Here is a 17,080-nt window from a genome sequence, read left to right as displayed (position 1 = left end):
GTTTTAGCCATGTCTTTTTTTCTCTTTTCTATATCATGGATTTTTTTTGGTGATGGTGTTTTGTAAACCAGTTATTTCAACTTGTGATGTGAATTCTATGATTGCATTTAATTTTCTTTTACAGCAGATTTATAAATAAAAAAAGTTGTGATTAATATGCAAATGATTTATATTCAGACTATGTGTTTCTTTTTGAGTTGTGCTTCCTAAAAACTAGTGAGAAAATAAGTCAAAGTTTTAAAGAGTGAAGTTTGTGCGGACTCTTAGCCCTCGGACCAACTTCGTAGGTTGGAATTACACCAACACACAATTCCACTTTTCAAAAACTAATTGGTTAATATTCAGCACTTGTATGCAAAATAATACTGTTCTTATAGGAAGTTGAATCACTTTCCACAAAAGTTTTGTACATCCATATAAGTACATGTATAATCTCTCCAACTGACGTCACCCTCATGCATAAATTCCCTCAGATGTAAATTATTAGCACTTCCCAAATGCAGCTATGACAGCATATCCAACAGCATCTCTTGGGCATCCCTTTTCTAATCTTTGATTCTCAATACCGACCGACCCTATTTTCCCAACCCAAAAATAAACCTTTTTAATTATTGCTTATTGCTTAAAAAAATTTAAAAATGAAAAATCTTGCCAAAGATGGCTTTATTATTTTGTTCGGTGATATCAACTCATGATAATCTCATTGCAATAAACAAAACAAGCACTTGGCATCATTTAATTCAGCATCTATATGGGTGTACATGTAACTGCAATTGTTTGCTGACCGACCAACCCTACTTCAGAGACCAAAAAAATATGAGAACCTTAGAAATAAAAAGGGACACCCTTTATGAAGACTTGGACGTTTGAGGTGCTGTGTCCACATTCCACTTTTTGGAGCTGTTGGCTGTTGGTGTGAGTTGGTTGTTCTACCATAAGACATCCTCAGAGCTTACTGAGAGGCACAGTGCTATATGTTCGTCTCGTTCCTCAGGAGTCAATCTAAATGAAATTAACATTAAAAAAATACATTCAAGACTTCCAGAGATTTTACTATAAATTTGACTATTTAGAGATACATCGGATCATTTGCTTTTGTGCATCTTTTTTTTTGAAGCAACAAAAATGCTCAAAATCTTAAAGAGGTTGTGGAATGCTCGAAGACATTTCCGTCATTTTTCGGGTATATGTAGCCTAAGGTGTGATGAAATAAAAACGACTATTGTGTCTGTCATGAAATGAGTACAAAAGGTACTTTTGAGAGCTGTTTTTCAGGTTCTGTTTCGACCCGAACGTGCAGTTTGTGTAAAAGTCGTCATTGGGGACAGCAAACAAAACATAGCCCCCAACGACGACTTTTAGGTCGAAACAGGACCTGAAAAACAGCTCTCAAAAGTACCTTTTGTACTCATTTCATGACAGACACAATAGTCGTTTTTATTTCATCACACCTTAGGCTACATATACCCGGAAAATGACGGCAATGTCTTCGAGCATTCCACCACCTCTTGAAGGGTGCAAAACAACTACATGTAACTTGTTGAAGTTTCAGCTCAGTGGATACTACACATTTTGACAAAACAGAGAAAACAAATGCACAATTGTCAGGGTCTCGCATTTGTCAGGCTTGTTTGAATACAGTTCTTATCAACAGTCATTTTAGACTTGTTTGTAAATGATAATAACTCCTTTAAGTTTATTAAAAAAAAACTGTATGTCCGAGAAGACATTTCAGTCTCCTATTTAAGTTTCAGTTTGCACCCAATGACCGCCACAAAAATTATTGTATAAACTTTCATCTTTGTACGAGTACACCGAGTTCCACTAGTCCACATGTAGTTCAGATTTTCGGAAGTGAGAAGTCAATTTTTGGCACGAAACTTCTCTTTCACGTCATGCGATTTTTCAGTTTTCATGAATTGAGATGCTGGTAACAATTTTACAAAGGCATATTTCAACTGTGATCTTCTTGAGAATCAATGCATCAAAAATAATTGGAAAAACTCTGGCTTTTACACTCTAATTTTCCAATTCGATGGGTCCGGAAGCGCGCCACCAGGGGTCAATTTTCAGGCTCTGTAGACCAACATATCAGCATATCTTATGCCAATGCGCATTTGGAATAACGAAGTTCCTGGCTCAAAATTTTAAAAAGTTTTTACTGAAAGTTCAGGAGATACTTGGTTGACACTTGACTATGTTTATGATCTTTTGCAGACTGTAAAATCGATTGGAATAGAAAGATGTACAATGTTCTCTACCTTTTGGGGAACTGCAGACCACATAAAGGACAGCTCAGGATGGCACCAGAGTCTGAGGTTCCTTGATAGGGGTAGCTTCTTCCATACAAGCCCTTGGCAATCTGGTTATCCCACAAAGTATTTGGTTGACTATCCCGTTTGGGGGTAATATTCCAATTGGTCCGGATGTCTCTAGCCGTCTGGAATCCTGAGTACAAGCGAGTGTTTGCTTTTTTGGGGCTACCGGTAGATGTTGATGGCTTTTCCTCAGGTTTTCCAAGAGGCCCAACAACCTGGTTTGACCTGAATACAGACTGATTGGTGTGCTGGTCCATATGGGGACTTACATATATATCCCGATTTACGCCTTTTGGCATATTTCTGTGATTAGTATCTTGTTTGGGGTGGCTTCTTCCATGCAAGCCCTGGGTAGTCTGGTTATCCCCCAAAGTATTTGGTTGTTTATCCCGTTTGAGGTTAATATCCCGATCAGTCCGGATGTTCCTAGCTGTCTGGAATTCTGGGTGTAAGCGAATGTTTGCATTTTTAGCGCTACCAGTAGATGTTGATGGCTTTTCCTCGGGTTTTCCAAGAGGCCCAACAACCTGGTTTGACCTGAATACAGACTGATTCCTCGGTTGTTTGGACAGTGGGTTCTGACCAGGATTGGTGTTGGTAGCTGGAAGAGTGAAGCCAGTCATTTTTCCTTGTGGTGATTCGTTTAAAGTTCCAGCAGCTCCTTTGTGTAGAGTTTTTCTGGAATTGTCCATGCCCTTCGCGGTTGCAAAGTTAAGTTTCTTCTGACTTTCATTATTTGTATAGCTGCTGCTACCTGTAAAAGAGTCTGCCTGGACTTTTGTCAAGACTTGTTCAGTATTTTGCACTTGTACTGAATTGAGTTGTCCAGATCTTTGCTTCTTAAACAGTGGCTTTACGTTTGTGGACGTGTTCCAAGCACTTTTCTTGGCACTTGAGTTTGAAGACGCAGCACTTAAATGTTTTGTTTGCGTCAATGAACCTTGTTTACAGACATGATTATTTGATGAGGCTTGCTTTGGATGCTCAGAGGAACTTAGATAGGCAGTAATTGGTTTCCCAAGGGAAGATTCCTGAGAGTTCCTTGAGGGAGTGGAAGGCTGCACCTTGGTGTGCCCTGGACTTGTCCTGACTAGCATGCCATCCAATCTGGTCTGCGCAGTCTTGCTAAACCCGGGTTTGACTTGTCCATCACAGTGTTTAGGGACAGGGGATTTAGGTCTGGATATTAACCTGGTTGCAAGGCTTCCAGAAGCACCTGTACCTGAAACCTTTATCAACTTTGGCTTCTTGCAAAATCTTTTGTCGGTGTCACTGGAAGATCTTGACAGTTTTCGTTTAAAACCTGTCAATGGGGAGGATGACGTGGTTTCTACTTCGTCATCACTGTCTAGAACAATGACTTCAGACGAATCCAGGTTTTCTTGGGCGAATCTTGTCGGTAAAGCGGCTACCGAGTTTGTATGCGTTGGCGTCAGAGAGCTCTTTGACAAGGCATCGGGGTTGACCGACTGCCGGTTTGAAGGATCAGACCTTGCCAAAGCACCGCATGTACCATCTCGTCTTGATGCAGACAGAACCTTCTTCACAGAGATTCTATGCTGTAGATTGCTCCTGATTTTCGCCAAAACTTCAACACTCTCCTCAGAACTGATGGGAACAACTTTGGGGAGTCCTCCAAGGCCAATTGCTTGAGTACTTGGAGAAGAATGTTGAGCATCCTTTGGGAATGTCCTAGTATTGGAAAAAGCCATTTGTCTAGGCTCAAGCTTCCCAACCTTAGCATGTAAACCAGACTCTGTTTGAGCAAGTCTTGGCAAACCATTCTCATTCTTTAACGATGGTACCTTGAGTTCTCCAGAAAGTCTTAACTTCTGCCCTTTCCTTTTGGTGGCAGACAAGCTCAGTGCCTTCCTGTGAAGGGATTGCGGCTTCCTGTCATCTAGGGGATTTGTACTTTGCTTGGAATGACATGAACTACCATTCTGCGGTTTCACAGGCACATTCTGATGAAGTTTTCTCTCAATTTTTATTGCGTGATTAAGCTGAGGTTTTGACAAATTTCCAGCTTCAGAATTAACTGTTCGGGCAGATTTCTGTTTCAAAATTTCACTCTTGACATCAATTTCACGGTTTGAATCTTCAGACATAGCTCCATTCCTCGGATCCGTAGATCTCTGAAGTGGTTCACTCTTAATGTCACCAGGGATTAGCTGATCAGGAACAAGTTCGGCATTCCGTGCGCAGCTTTCACGTTTGATGTTGGGGCTTGCTCCTGCAAATGCGCGTAAGCGATCTCGGCTCTCTGCTGCCCTCTTCTGTTTGCTCCTGACTAGGCACATGCGGCAGTATGCTGGTAGAGGGCGCCATTTAACTGAGACACCACCGACCTTGATGACTTCTGTTCCCGTCACCTGGAGTTCCTCTTCCTTCACCTGTTAGATCCAAATTAAGCGAAGATAAAAATACAAGTGGTGGGTCAATTACAATTTTTTTTTTTAAATTTAACATCAATCAGTAATGATCTCTTCAGGAATTTGGCCTGCAAGTGTACAATTACTTTTACTATACCTCATACAAGAGCCGAATCATGATCAAGAGCCGAATTCTCACTGGTCAATTCATGATCAAGAGCCGAATTCTCACTGGTCAATTCACCATCACGTGCCAGGAGCTATTTTCGCTGTTTACCACGCATGCACTCGAGTATTCACGCACAGGGTAAGTACGCATGCGTAGTAGGCTATCGCATGGGTTACCCGTGTGATAATCCGCTACGCAGGCGTTTTACGAAACATCGTAGATCTATCGCACGGGTGTAGTACGCAAACACAAAAGAAGCCTCTAGCAACACATAAAAGAATGTGGCACACAGGATGTTAATCAGTGTTTTCCAGAGCTCCATTTTGGAATTATTTGCCGGCCCGATGATACTTTGGCTCTCTCAAGATAGGTTCATTTCAACATGAAAGGCCTTTTAAGAAGACGTATTAGTAGATCCATTAGTAGTCCGTTTTTAATTTGGCGAAGTGTGCGCAAGCATTGACAAGACGTACACGCGTGCTGGGACATTGAGTGCAGAAAAACATGCAAAACAAATTCAGGCCAACTTCATTTACTCTTTAACTGACAAAATTTTCCAAAATTTTCATGAGGCACAGTCTCATTTCAATATGTAAAGGAGACTTTTCTTCAATATTTTGCACCTGAGAGTGAAGCCAAGTGATTTCAATTTGAAGCCCAAGACTAGACAGGTACGTGGCAAACTGTTTGAAAAGGCTGAATGCTTTAGTAGTCTGGTAGCAGACTATGGAGGGATGTGCAGTAATAGAGACCAGTACCAGATGTTTCTTTGACACAGTTGACCGATGCAGTACTAAAGGGGTGTTGGACTGGTTGTTTCATGTGCCAGTCTATTTTTTTGCATTGCGTGTTTTTACTATCTTAAGTTTTGGGGCTGTCACACAGTATTGAGAGTTCGAAATTTTCAGACTACCTCCCAGTCCCAACCTACCTTCAAACCATACCAGCCTGGTAAGTCCGGCAGAGTGGATTGACCAAGACTAGAAGTCAGTTGGCTTGAGCCGAGACTAGCCTGATTGCGGACTAACCGGACAGAAGGACATGATGGAGTGGCTGAGTCGCTATCATAGCGGGGAAGTCTTGCTTTCACTTTCAGGGAGGATTTGCTCTTCTCATCAGCAGACTGGCCTTTTGAAAATCTGAAATGCAAAATTGTTTCCAATTATTTACCAGGCAATACAGCCTGTACAGGGGCTGCTCAAAGTGTAGTCCGAGTATCATCTGTTGTTTAACAGCTTTCAAATTCATCGTTTGGGATGAAAAACAAAAGTTAATTTTGGAAATAATTTACTTGATGGAACAGCCCTTCAGTGGGGAGCGACTTCAACTTTGTACCGGAGGACTAGGTTTGCCATTATGGAACGGCAGCTTCATACCAGCACACCGTGCTCCAGCATACCGCGGTAGCAGTGCGGCAGTGTCAGTGTGTCGATTATTTGCAGGCTTGTTACCGGAAAATCAGGTAAGTCACATTTTCTCCCAATTTACTGTTCTAAAACCAAAAAAATAGGGTCAGTATAATTCAGAGAACGTTGCCTGAGGTTGCAGACTTTTGGGGCAGAGTTTGGGGGAGCAATAAAACTTTTTTTAAGAATAACAAAAAACGGAGATGTCCTCAACTACACAATCCCCCAAAATTTGACATATATGCAAATTAAGAGTGACAAATTAAGAGATAAAGGAACCATTGGAAAGTCTTAAGTTTGGTGAATATAAGTATGATGCTTTGGTAAAAGTACCCCCATGCCGAGTATTAGGCCAAAATATTTCCATGAAAAATGCCATCAATTTACAAACTTTTTGTGCTCACATGGGTATGGCCAGGCCTTAGCACAGAGTTTGCGGGGCCATAGAATAGGGCTAACGTTGACCAACTGAACGGCGAAAGTGAAGTGTAGGGCCCCTGTTTAGCTTTGATCGATTAGAGTCGAAGGTGTTTTTTATCACTTTTTAAACCTAATAGGCTAAAGCAGACTTCTCTCAATTCTCATGACAACCTTTTTGTAATTTTCAACAGTTTCCTGGGGTAGAAATTACAATTTTCCTACGCAGTTTACGGTTGGTGCCGTGCGATCCATTGCGATTCGCAGGTTCATGGTAGGCCTACGTTGCGGTGATACTCCAGCTGACATGCTCATCAGGATTTCGACATCAGCTGGAGTTACTCAAACTAGGTGACCGCCATCTTTATATCTTTAGTTTTGTGTTGCATACTGTCGTTGTCATCGTCATTTTACCCCAAAATTTCCCTCAAAACTTCAAAACCATACCCCGAGATCTATCAATGACATACCTGCATGTTCTTAATGTCTCCAACTAGGCTAGTTTGGTAATGTTATTAGGCCTAAGTTAAATAATTTAAAAGTGGATTTTTTCCCCCTTATAAGGAACCAGTCCCGTAACTACACAATCGCCAAAGTGCTAGATTTTATATGCTAACTAACCAGACCTCTGAACGTGGCGTTGTATACATACAATAAGCCACGTTCACGGTTCCCGATAACCCATGGAGCTTATTCCTCCATGCATAACCACAGCAGTTTAGTCTAGTTGCCGATACACTGTTCTACAATTATCAGCCAGCATGGCCAGAGCTACTTCTGAAATCAGAAGGCTTTAGACGGAGGAAGCCTTCTGATTTCACAAGTACTTGAAGTAGGCCAGAGCCTTATGGAACCAGCATTTAAGCGCCTATCAAATAATTCCCCCCCCCCCCCCCCGCCCCAGGTCCGATGTCGGGATTTGGTCACCTTTTTTTATGCCCCAGGGTGGGGATTTTGGTCACTCAAATTACATTAACATTGGTGTAGGCCTACTACATCATGTACATGGTAAGGTAATCACTAGTGCGCCCCACGTATGGCATGGTCGGGGATTGTCACTTAAATTTTGCCCGAGGGGTGGGGATTTTTCACTTCAAAAGTGACAATCCCCACGTCTTAGGTGGGGCAGCCCGGGGGGGGGGGGGGAGGGGAAACAGTTGGTCTACCACCTATCCGTTTTTCTGCCACCTCCATCTGGTCTCCTCTTTGTCTGGTTTGAATCTGCAACAAAGTCATCGTCCTCCACACAGTTTTCAGCATTTCTCTTTCGTTTTAAACTCAACTTTCCCCGCCGGTCGGTGCCGGTGGCAGACGCAGAAGCCATAACAAAGTTTGCGAGTGTTTTTTTTTTTTGGCCAGCGGACGCCACTACCGCTTCACTTGAAGCACGCCCTCTCTTGATCTTCTTGTAAAGCAACAAGTTCGTTTCGCTCATTGATCTCCATATACAGTAGTCTGTGTATATGGAGATCAATGGTTTCGCTCGTACCCCCCCCCCCCCCCCCCCCCCCCCCCCCGCCCTGTAAACAGGACGCTGGGATACTCTGATGAATTCACGCTCTGATTGGTTGGATTTTGCGTGACCAGTGACCTGCGCGTCATCAAGGTCATGACTCCGCAAGGTTTGAAACGGCCGTTAAGACTGATTCATTACTCTTTTATTCCAGTTTAGGCCAAAAAAAAGTCTACGGTTTCTGGTATGGAGCTTGCCCCAAAAGTGGTGCGGCGACGCGGCTTTTTTTATTTTTTTTGGCTTCAAATGTCGGCTGATGACTGCAAATGGTGCCCGACTAAACTTAGTGCAAATATATGGGAGTCCAGAGAAGCCACATAGAGCTTATTCTCGATCATAACCCCATCTAAAAACACGTTAAAATTGTGCAGCAGCAGGATTCCAGTCAAACCAGTGAGTTTGGCGGTTTTGAGACATCATCTTGTATTGAAAAAAAAACTTTTTCATTTTGCCGACACGCATGGCTACGGCGACGCGCGCGCATACCAGAAACCGGAGACTTTTTTTGTTGGCCTTAGAGATGTATTTTTCTCGTTGAAAAGCGTAATAATGTAGGAAATTCTGTATAACTTATCTGTGTTGTAAATTTACAATTCCCGTCACTTGCTCCAGGCTCCGTTTCGAATCACGGACGGTCGGATTGCATTATGCGACGCTCAATTTTTTTTCCACATGGTCCGCAATGAAACAAAAATCACATCCGGTATTGAATGCGCGCATTTCTACAAGAAGTTTTCGGATAGTATTTGCGCATATTGTCTAACTGCGGTCTTGAACAGCTGCAGCCAGATGCTTTATACAAAGGTGATAGGCCATTTCCTTCACAAGATTCTGTGAAGCTCATCAGAGTATCCCAGCGTCCTGTTTGCAGGGCGGGGGGTACGAGCGAACGAGTTCGTTCGCAACCGGCGCCCCAATCACCCACATACATGTACCAACCATGTTCAAGAAAGTATTTGTATAATTAATAATTGAAAAAAAGAAAATTCATTTCTTTTGAGATTTTTTTTCAAAATATAAACCTACATAATATGCAACTATGAATGTGTGGATCTATCCAGGATAATGCGTGATTAATGACGCGCGTTTGTTAACTACCCGCGGGCCCCACCTCTATTGCCAAACACTTGTCGATCGTCTCCAACGGATATAGATCAGAAGTGAAGAAATCTTGTGAAAAATGTGAGGATTCGAGACTGTTTGGTAATCTTGAATACGAGGAGGAGGCTTAATTAGTGCATGGGTGTTTTTTAAGTTGGTTATTTTGTTTTGCATTTGGAATTTTGAGAGTATGACCGGCGGTGACTAATAAACAAGGTGGCAGCTCCAATGCTCATCGGGAATTCGACATTCTATGAAGAGCTGGAGCTCAATCTACTTTGTAGCCAGCGGTGTAATGGTGGAGGCCGTGAAATTTCGCATCAACACAGCCGAAATCATTATGTTTTTCTTCATATTTTAGTCAGTTTTGTTAAGTCGATCATTTGCTTCGTGAATCACCGCCTCCGCCATTTCAGACCGCTGGCTATAAAGTAGATGACCTCCTGCAAGCTCCACACTCCCGATGCAATGAGCATTGGAGCTGGAGATACATGCATAACATCCCACTACACCGAGATTATTGCACACGTGTGTCGCTCACGTGATGTCGCAGCGGGGTCATTTCATTGGACGGAAGTCTGCAGTCGACAATTTTTATCTTACCGCTAATTGGCTGCGATTCTATAGCAGCCCCCAGTCACGAGGTCAACTGGAATCAGCTGGCCGGGTCAACTCGTGGCACATGCACATCCCGATCCCGCACGCATACATCCTATAACTTTTTAGAGAATAGGTCAGTTTTTGTTGACAGTTGACAGTCGAGGGGATTCGTAACCAACGCCTTAGTGTGCAGCATCAGGGAGGTGGACTGAATGTTCCTAGATTGCGTGAGTAATACTACTTACTAGATGAAGAATGCACATTTTGCTGTAACACTAACAGTTATCTGAAGAGATGTACGTAACATCAATCTGAATCAGAAGCAGTAGACATTACTGCATGCAGAAGAAACATGCATGAAAGTCTGCCAGGCCATTCCCCGTTCGTCACTGAGGAAAATAGGCAAAGGGTTCTTCAGTGTTCTTTTACCAGCTGTCTGATGACACGCGCGGATGTAGCAATAAAAATACTGACTTCGTCTTCTTATCTTAGTAAAAGTCAACTGGTGACGTGGCACGTAAAAAATGATGCACCTTCCTTTTTTTGTCGTGAAATTTATACTGACAAATCACGGAGGAATATTATGTTCTCAGACCGATCGAGGCTCTCAGTGATCTAAGCAGTTCTATGAATTGAAGACCTTTAATTTCCTCTCAACAAAGATAACACTTATCGAGGCCCTCGACTTCAGTGCATGATTTGAAATTCCGCTATTGGTTTGAGATATTCGTTTATTTTAACAAGCAAGTGACGTATACACCATACAGTTATACTTACAGCTGGAGAGGATGTTGCATATTCCCTGGCCCCTGGGCATATTTAGTTGTATCTAGTAGCCTATATAGCTACCATATCTGCCACTTCTTTTAAAAAATTTATTCAGTTACTTATTGTAGTGTAAGCTTATTGGGCCATTGTTTTCCAAATCTAGCAAAACGCAGGAAAAGGGGACACACTACACACAGGATCCAACTCCAGAAGAAACTCAACTTTATTGACAGCAAAAACTCTGTGGTCAACTTGCCACACCGATACCAGTACCACAACTGCTGATTCCCAGCATAGAAAACACAAAGTCTGAATAACTGTATACACTGTTGTAACAACCGTTACCCAAACCTGGATCGAGCCAACTCTCTAAATTCCAAAGAGTGAAATTCAGGACTAGACGTTTTAGAGTGAAAATCACTTTCTTGTTTGATTGAAATAGTCTGAAAAAAGCAGAACCACTTCAGATGAAGCTCGAGTGAAAACTCGATCTTAACGATTGAAGGAATTTCACTGTAAAACGTCTAGTCTCTAGTTTCCGACTGTGGGAGTGAATCTTCACTCGAAGGGAGTTAATTTTCACTCTTTGGAGTTTAGAGAGAAGCCCTGCCCGGTAAGTGAACAAAAAAAACCCACTTAAGCAACTTATTTAAAATTATATAGAGCCTATTTCCGGAGCGCGCGCTAGCCAGACCCAAAACCAGGTCAAGTGCGCGCCGCCGCGGAGCCCCTCGAGTCGGCTTCCGCCGGAGCCCTAGTGTGCAAGAAAGCAACAACAAAAGTGCTGCATGAACTATCTGTAACAGTATCATACATCAACCAAAATCCATAGTGTATGGGAGGTGGTTCTCATTGTCTACAAGTTTGCACCTTGCGGAAGGAAGAAAGGAAGTTGGATTATGAGGTGATTTCATTCATTTTCTCTTCAATGTCCTTTATAGTCTGAGGATCAGTTTTGTGGCCTACTAAGTACGAGATGCTGAGGAACTGGGGCTGACACTGACACTGTTGCAAATAGAGTTTCGTCCTGTTTAACCTATTTTCACCGTGGCCCGATTTTGCTTCTATCACTCGTCCCGAAAGTTGCTTTTAAAATCTCCATGCCGCGCCATTGCAATCCGCGACTTTGCACCCCTGGCTATGCCACTGGTTGCTGAACAAGAATCTGCCTCCATGATGTGACACAGAGGAAGTCTGGGGCAATGCGACTTGAAGGATGAATTTCTAGGGCTACATAACAGTAAGGATCTCCATGGATCTCATCACACCGAGAATATCTGTGGGCTATCGTCACTCAGATGATATGTGGAGAGGCAGTCTCGATTAAAATGTGATTGATGTGACACCAATGATGTCTGGGACTTTACATGACAATAATTGAGAAGGACGTTCAGGGCTGATGACACTGATGATGTTTGGGACTAACATCAAGGTTGTCTGCATGGGGCTGGCATGATATCAAACATAATCTGGGGTTGGAGTGACACCAAGGATGTCTGAGGTTGATGTGACAGTGATCATGAGGAGATCTTGGGCCAGCACGGCAGTTAAGGATGTCTTTGGCTGACATATTGTCTGAGCCTGATACAGCAGTCGAGTCTCGTTAATACAAACTCGATCGGACCTAGCCAAATTGTTTGTTATATCAGAATTTTGTATTAAGAGGAACATCAGTCCCACTCATTGTGCACATAAATGCACAATCGGGACCAAGGCTTTATGTTTGTTATAACCAGAATTTGTATTAACAGAGTTTGTACTAACGAGAATCAACTGTATTGTGAAGACATCGTGTCTTGGGCTGATATGTGGCACAGATGATAATAACGGCTGATGTGACAGTGATGATGCCTCAAGATCTTGCCACATGGAGGATGCCCTGTGAATCATAACAGCAACAATCTTCGGGGTCGACACTGAGGATGTCTGTGGCTGACATGACGATTTCTATGCTGATATTTGACACCGTGGTTGTCTCGGCCAGTGTTACACAGAGGATTATGCTCACTTGACATAAAGATGTTCAGGAGTGTTGTGACACTGGGGATCGAGTGATCTGGGCTGACATGAAGCTCGGGATGTCAGGAGCTAATTCATATTTCATTCAATTTCTCTTTGAGTCAACTGAGGCTTTTTTAGACTTATACAATTTAGATGCAAAGGAAAAGATATTAGACCAGATGAGGGACGCTTAACTTGGCTCTGTTGCTCATTGACCACCCAATTTGAGCCAATTTCGAATGAGATCGGAGATCTACAGGGTGAAGATCAAGCAAATAGGCTTTGGTGCTGAGCGACCCGCTGGAAACAAGCTGAGGCAATTGCTCAGATACACTGTGAGACTGTCCAAGGTAAGCAAGGATCCAGGGACGGGTCCAGAGGAGAAATGAGGTAGCTGAGGAACATAGTCTGGAACAAGCATTGATAACGAGAGACCAAGTAGAGGCTGAGAATTCAGAGAGGTAGATGTGGATAAGCCAAGGTAATTAGCTGATCGAGATGCAAAAGACCAGATAAATGATGTTATGAGTAACCTACTGAGAAGTACGAAGTTAAGATTCCAAGACTCCAGACAAGGAACCAGATTAGAACCCAGCCAATTCATATGAATGTTGTAATAGAGAACTATTGACAAAAGGCCCCATTATTGGTATAGACATCTGCCCTGTTCTTTTTTTTTCTCAGCGCAATACGTGAGAATCATGATGGTTTAACCATGGAACTATAATAGTAAACCAGGAATCTTTGTTTATCGAGATCGAGCTCGTTACAATATTTAGTGCCCATCTTCTTTCCAGTTCTGTCTTTAGATTTGCTTGTACGGGGAGAGCGCGAACGCAGTCCCCACTATCAGAAATTGTACTCCCGAGTTCCCCACGTTTGGGGGAATCGCATCAGTCAGCCCTCCGAAGTGCAATGGAAAGGCCTCGCAATGGGAGAACCGCCTACTTGATCACGGTATCTCCTGAGCCAGGTAAGTATGATAATCATTACGGAAAATGAGATGTAGCTGAAACGAGTTACTTTCCTTGTCACAGTAGCAAGATACAGCGCCTGGAAGCTGTAGAAACAGCGCTTTGAACAAGGTGTTGCGCATGCGTCAGTTACATAGATATGCAAATTTGGAGTTATTATTATGATAATAAATCATTCTGATGCACCCTGTCGTGACGCGAGCATGCACAAAGGTTACCATCCGTTCATGCATTGTATTGCACATGTACATGTACTGCACTGTGCTGTTGTAATTGTATGCGTGGTTGGCCACATATCTGTTATAATGACAGAATCATAAATTCTTGAAAACTTTATCCACTTTCAATAATCCAGGTGCCTACGACAGCCTGCGGTAAATGAGGAAGTATAGAGGGCACTCCAAATGCAGGAGGCGACATCAACGGACACCAACGCGACCTGGCAATCATTATATGAAAAGGTTGTGAACTACCTGCCGAGGAACAGAAGGCGCTGGAACCATGGAGAACACAATAATGCAAGAGCAGCTAGCCTATTATCAGGGATACTGATGTAGTTATCAAAACCATAAGTTCTATAGACTGTGAGAGGAGACGCCATTATACGTAGCCTACTTGGGTATCACCCGAAGGAATCACAAGAAATAGTTAATTAAGAAACGTATGGTGCTGTGCATTGAGAATGGAGAAATTTCAATTTGGCACTGAAGCCGAAGGCATGCATTGCTGTCTTGTTGAGAGATTGAAAAAAAAACACCTGAAACTGAAAGGTCCTCACTTCATACAGTGGCTTACAGCTTACAATTACGGCTTACAACTTACAACTACGGCTTACAATTCGTCAATAGGGCAAATCTGGGTATCGCCTGGCGTCGGACCACACAGTGCCACTATAAACTGAGAACAGGCCAACAGGAAAGTAAGAGGGACAAAATGAAAGAAACGATCCAACATTTCCATCTGAATTCTTTTGGGGAAGGCTAGGCAAACAGAAGAAGCTTAGGACTATGCCCTAGTGAAAATCACTTTTGAACTCCTTATTGTCAAGAAGAACGGCCATTCGAGGAGCTATGGATCGGATACAAGAAGATCAGGACTTTTCAGAGTGAAGAGCTAGAACTGTACATGATGGAACCAAGTATTCAGTTGTGGCTGTAGTCTCAGCCGCTATTTTTGGCATAAATTTTAATGAGAGTAGGTCTAGCTATTCGCCTTTTGGACAACCTGAGTTTAAGTGGAGTAGCAAAAGTTGCAACAAAGTTGGGTGTTGTATATTTTAACAAATCGGTTCCTCTGTACGCCAACTGCATTCTTATGTTTTTTTCTTGTTGAAAAAAACCTTTATGACTAGAAGCTTTGCATGGCGGATGAGATAAATTATAGGCTTGCGGGTAACACCATGTTACCGCTTTAAATTATTATAATATCGACCCGCGAGTTGTCCCATTATGCCAAACACTTGCTACACTTTTCAGAGGTTCCTTACTGAAAGTAAATAACAGGATCATCATCATGTCATATCGTTTTAGAGAACTTGAGGGAAATTTACTAAATTTCATCATCATTTTGTCGCGTTAGTTTAATATAGGGGGATCAAACCACCGCGCTTTTGAGCGTCGAGAAAAGAAATGTAGATGATATTTTCACAATTTTCTCAAGTATCTATTACTAGTTGTTGTGTTTGTCAATAACCTGCTTAAGGCTTGTTGTATTGTTGTTTTTTAAATAGTTCCCATTAGGCCTAAAGATCTTACAACCCTTTGCAGCCAGACGACGAGGCCGAGGAGCCTTGACAAGGTCGAATGAAACTACGAGACTATACGGCCTGTATCTGAGAGAAGGCTCCGGATGAATGATCCCACAACACTCGTATTGGGTGCTCTGCCAACACGTAATTTGATTATGAAGAAGACACATGATCCAAAGCTGGCCTCGAAGAGCAACAATTCCATCGTGGTGTGGTCTTTGGCCAAATGGACCGAAAGTAGAAATCTTAATTGCGTAAAGAGCATGGATTAATGTTTATTTTTAGCTGCGGGACAAATCATCATGTAGGCCTATCTCCGGTAAGTCCTTTAGTTTATAGTAACAAACGTACATGTATATGCATTGTCTATTGCTCCTATAATATTTTGACCGATTTCAACCAATTTGTCAAAAGTATCAGTATAGCCCCAGCCCCAACTTGTCACCAAAGTAGGGTCAATTGTCATATCATGAAGTCACTGGGGTCAAAAATCTGATTTTTTCACCAATAATCCTTCCAGAAATAGGCTTATGGCACAGCAACTATGATGTACGATGAGCATGTACACGACTTTGTTGGCCCGCAGCTTCCGAGTTATTCGATCGAGCTTGTTTTAATTTTCCACCCATAACGGGTGACCTGTGGTTCTTTCGAACTTCCATGCAACCCTAATATTTCTGAGAATCCGTTTCTCCTCCCATATACAGGGTGAGTCAAAAAAGCGAAACCCAAACCCCATAAAATATGTTTCATATTTAAAAAAAAATATGTAGCACCAAACATAATAATGACTAGAAAGCCACTTTCATAAGCTACTTCTAGATGGAAAATATGTATTGAAATTGCTCAATCCGTTCAAATAATATAACCATTTAAACGCAATGACCCTAAAACCTGTCTCGTCCAAAAGCAATTTATTGTGTGTTTTGACTGTTTGGAACAACGAAGAAAATTACACAGAATACTTGTTCCAACAACTGTCACCAACTGTAGTACACAATATCTTTATTAACAACCCTGGTTAGGCAAACAATGTGATTTATAAAATCTACTTTTTTTAAAAGATGGGCCTTCAAAAGGAATTTGTTGAATATTTTTAACGTTTAAACTGAGATTGTATCGCTGGTGATGTTTGAAGACAATTGTGACGACGATTCTTGAAATCGCATTTTTTGGACGAGACAGGTTTCAGGATCATTGTGTTTTATGGCGATATACTTTGAACAGATTCACCAATTTCAGTAATTTGTTCATCTAAAAGTAGCTTATGAAATTGGCTTTCCAGTCATTATTATGTTTGGTTCTACATATTTTTTTTTAAATCTGAAATATAATTGTTGGGGTTTGGGTTCCACTTTTTTGACTCGCCCTGTATACAAATGTATTGGTGGCACCGTGACGGCCTTAATTTCGTGAAAAGGGTGAAAATGGCGCTTGTTTTAACCACTCTCCCAAACCGTCGAAATCAGTTGGTTCAATAAGATTTAGTGAAATGAAACCGTGTCTTTGTGATTCAGAAATATACATAATCGAATCATCATGCATGTCGCCGAAAGTATGGGCCAAAACGGGGCCTATCATCCCGCGACCGTAGTACACAGTAGGCCTACTGTTAAATAAGATTTGAGGCTTTGCATGGTGGAGATACTAAATAATGAAAGGTTTGCGGAAACACCATGTGCGAATAATTTTTC

The 17,080-nt window shown here is 42.1% G+C and overlaps 1 protein-coding gene and 1 non-coding gene across 3 annotated transcripts; both read right to left on the bottom strand.

The window, feature by feature from the left end:
* Window positions 1-649: 649 nt before the first annotated feature.
* Window positions 650-8,049, bottom strand: LOC119732479. 2 transcript variants are annotated; one of them, XM_038206007.1, is made up of 5 exons: window positions 7,852-8,049; window positions 7,668-7,671; window positions 5,791-6,000; window positions 2,262-4,711; window positions 650-1,002 (listed from the first exon to the last, which is right to left on the bottom strand). In XM_038206007.1, exons 1-5 carry the CDS (start codon window positions 8,004-8,006, stop codon window positions 930-932), a joined length of 2,892 nt encoding a protein of 963 aa, XP_038061935.1. In that variant the 5' UTR covers window positions 8,007-8,049; the 3' UTR covers window positions 650-929. The 2 variants fall into 2 exon arrangements, with proteins under 2 accessions (XP_038061935.1, XP_038061936.1); XM_038206008.1 differs by lacking the exon at window positions 7,668-7,671 and having other exon boundaries at window positions 5,791-5,998.
* Window positions 8,050-13,484: 5,435 nt separating this feature from the next.
* Window positions 13,485-13,646, bottom strand: LOC119732728. The gene has a single exon (XR_005271590.1). It is a non-coding gene; the product is annotated as a U1 spliceosomal RNA (small nuclear RNA).
* Window positions 13,647-17,080: the final 3,434 nt, after the last annotated feature.

This window comes from Patiria miniata, unplaced genomic scaffold (assembly GCF_015706575.1).
Source record: "Patiria miniata isolate m_02_andy unplaced genomic scaffold, ASM1570657v1 HiC_scaffold_24, whole genome shotgun sequence".
In the NCBI taxonomy this organism is placed as follows: domain Eukaryota; kingdom Metazoa; phylum Echinodermata; class Asteroidea; order Valvatida; family Asterinidae; genus Patiria; species Patiria miniata.
Note: the sequence above shows the minus strand (reverse complement) of the source record. Positions and strands in the feature narration are given on the sequence as shown.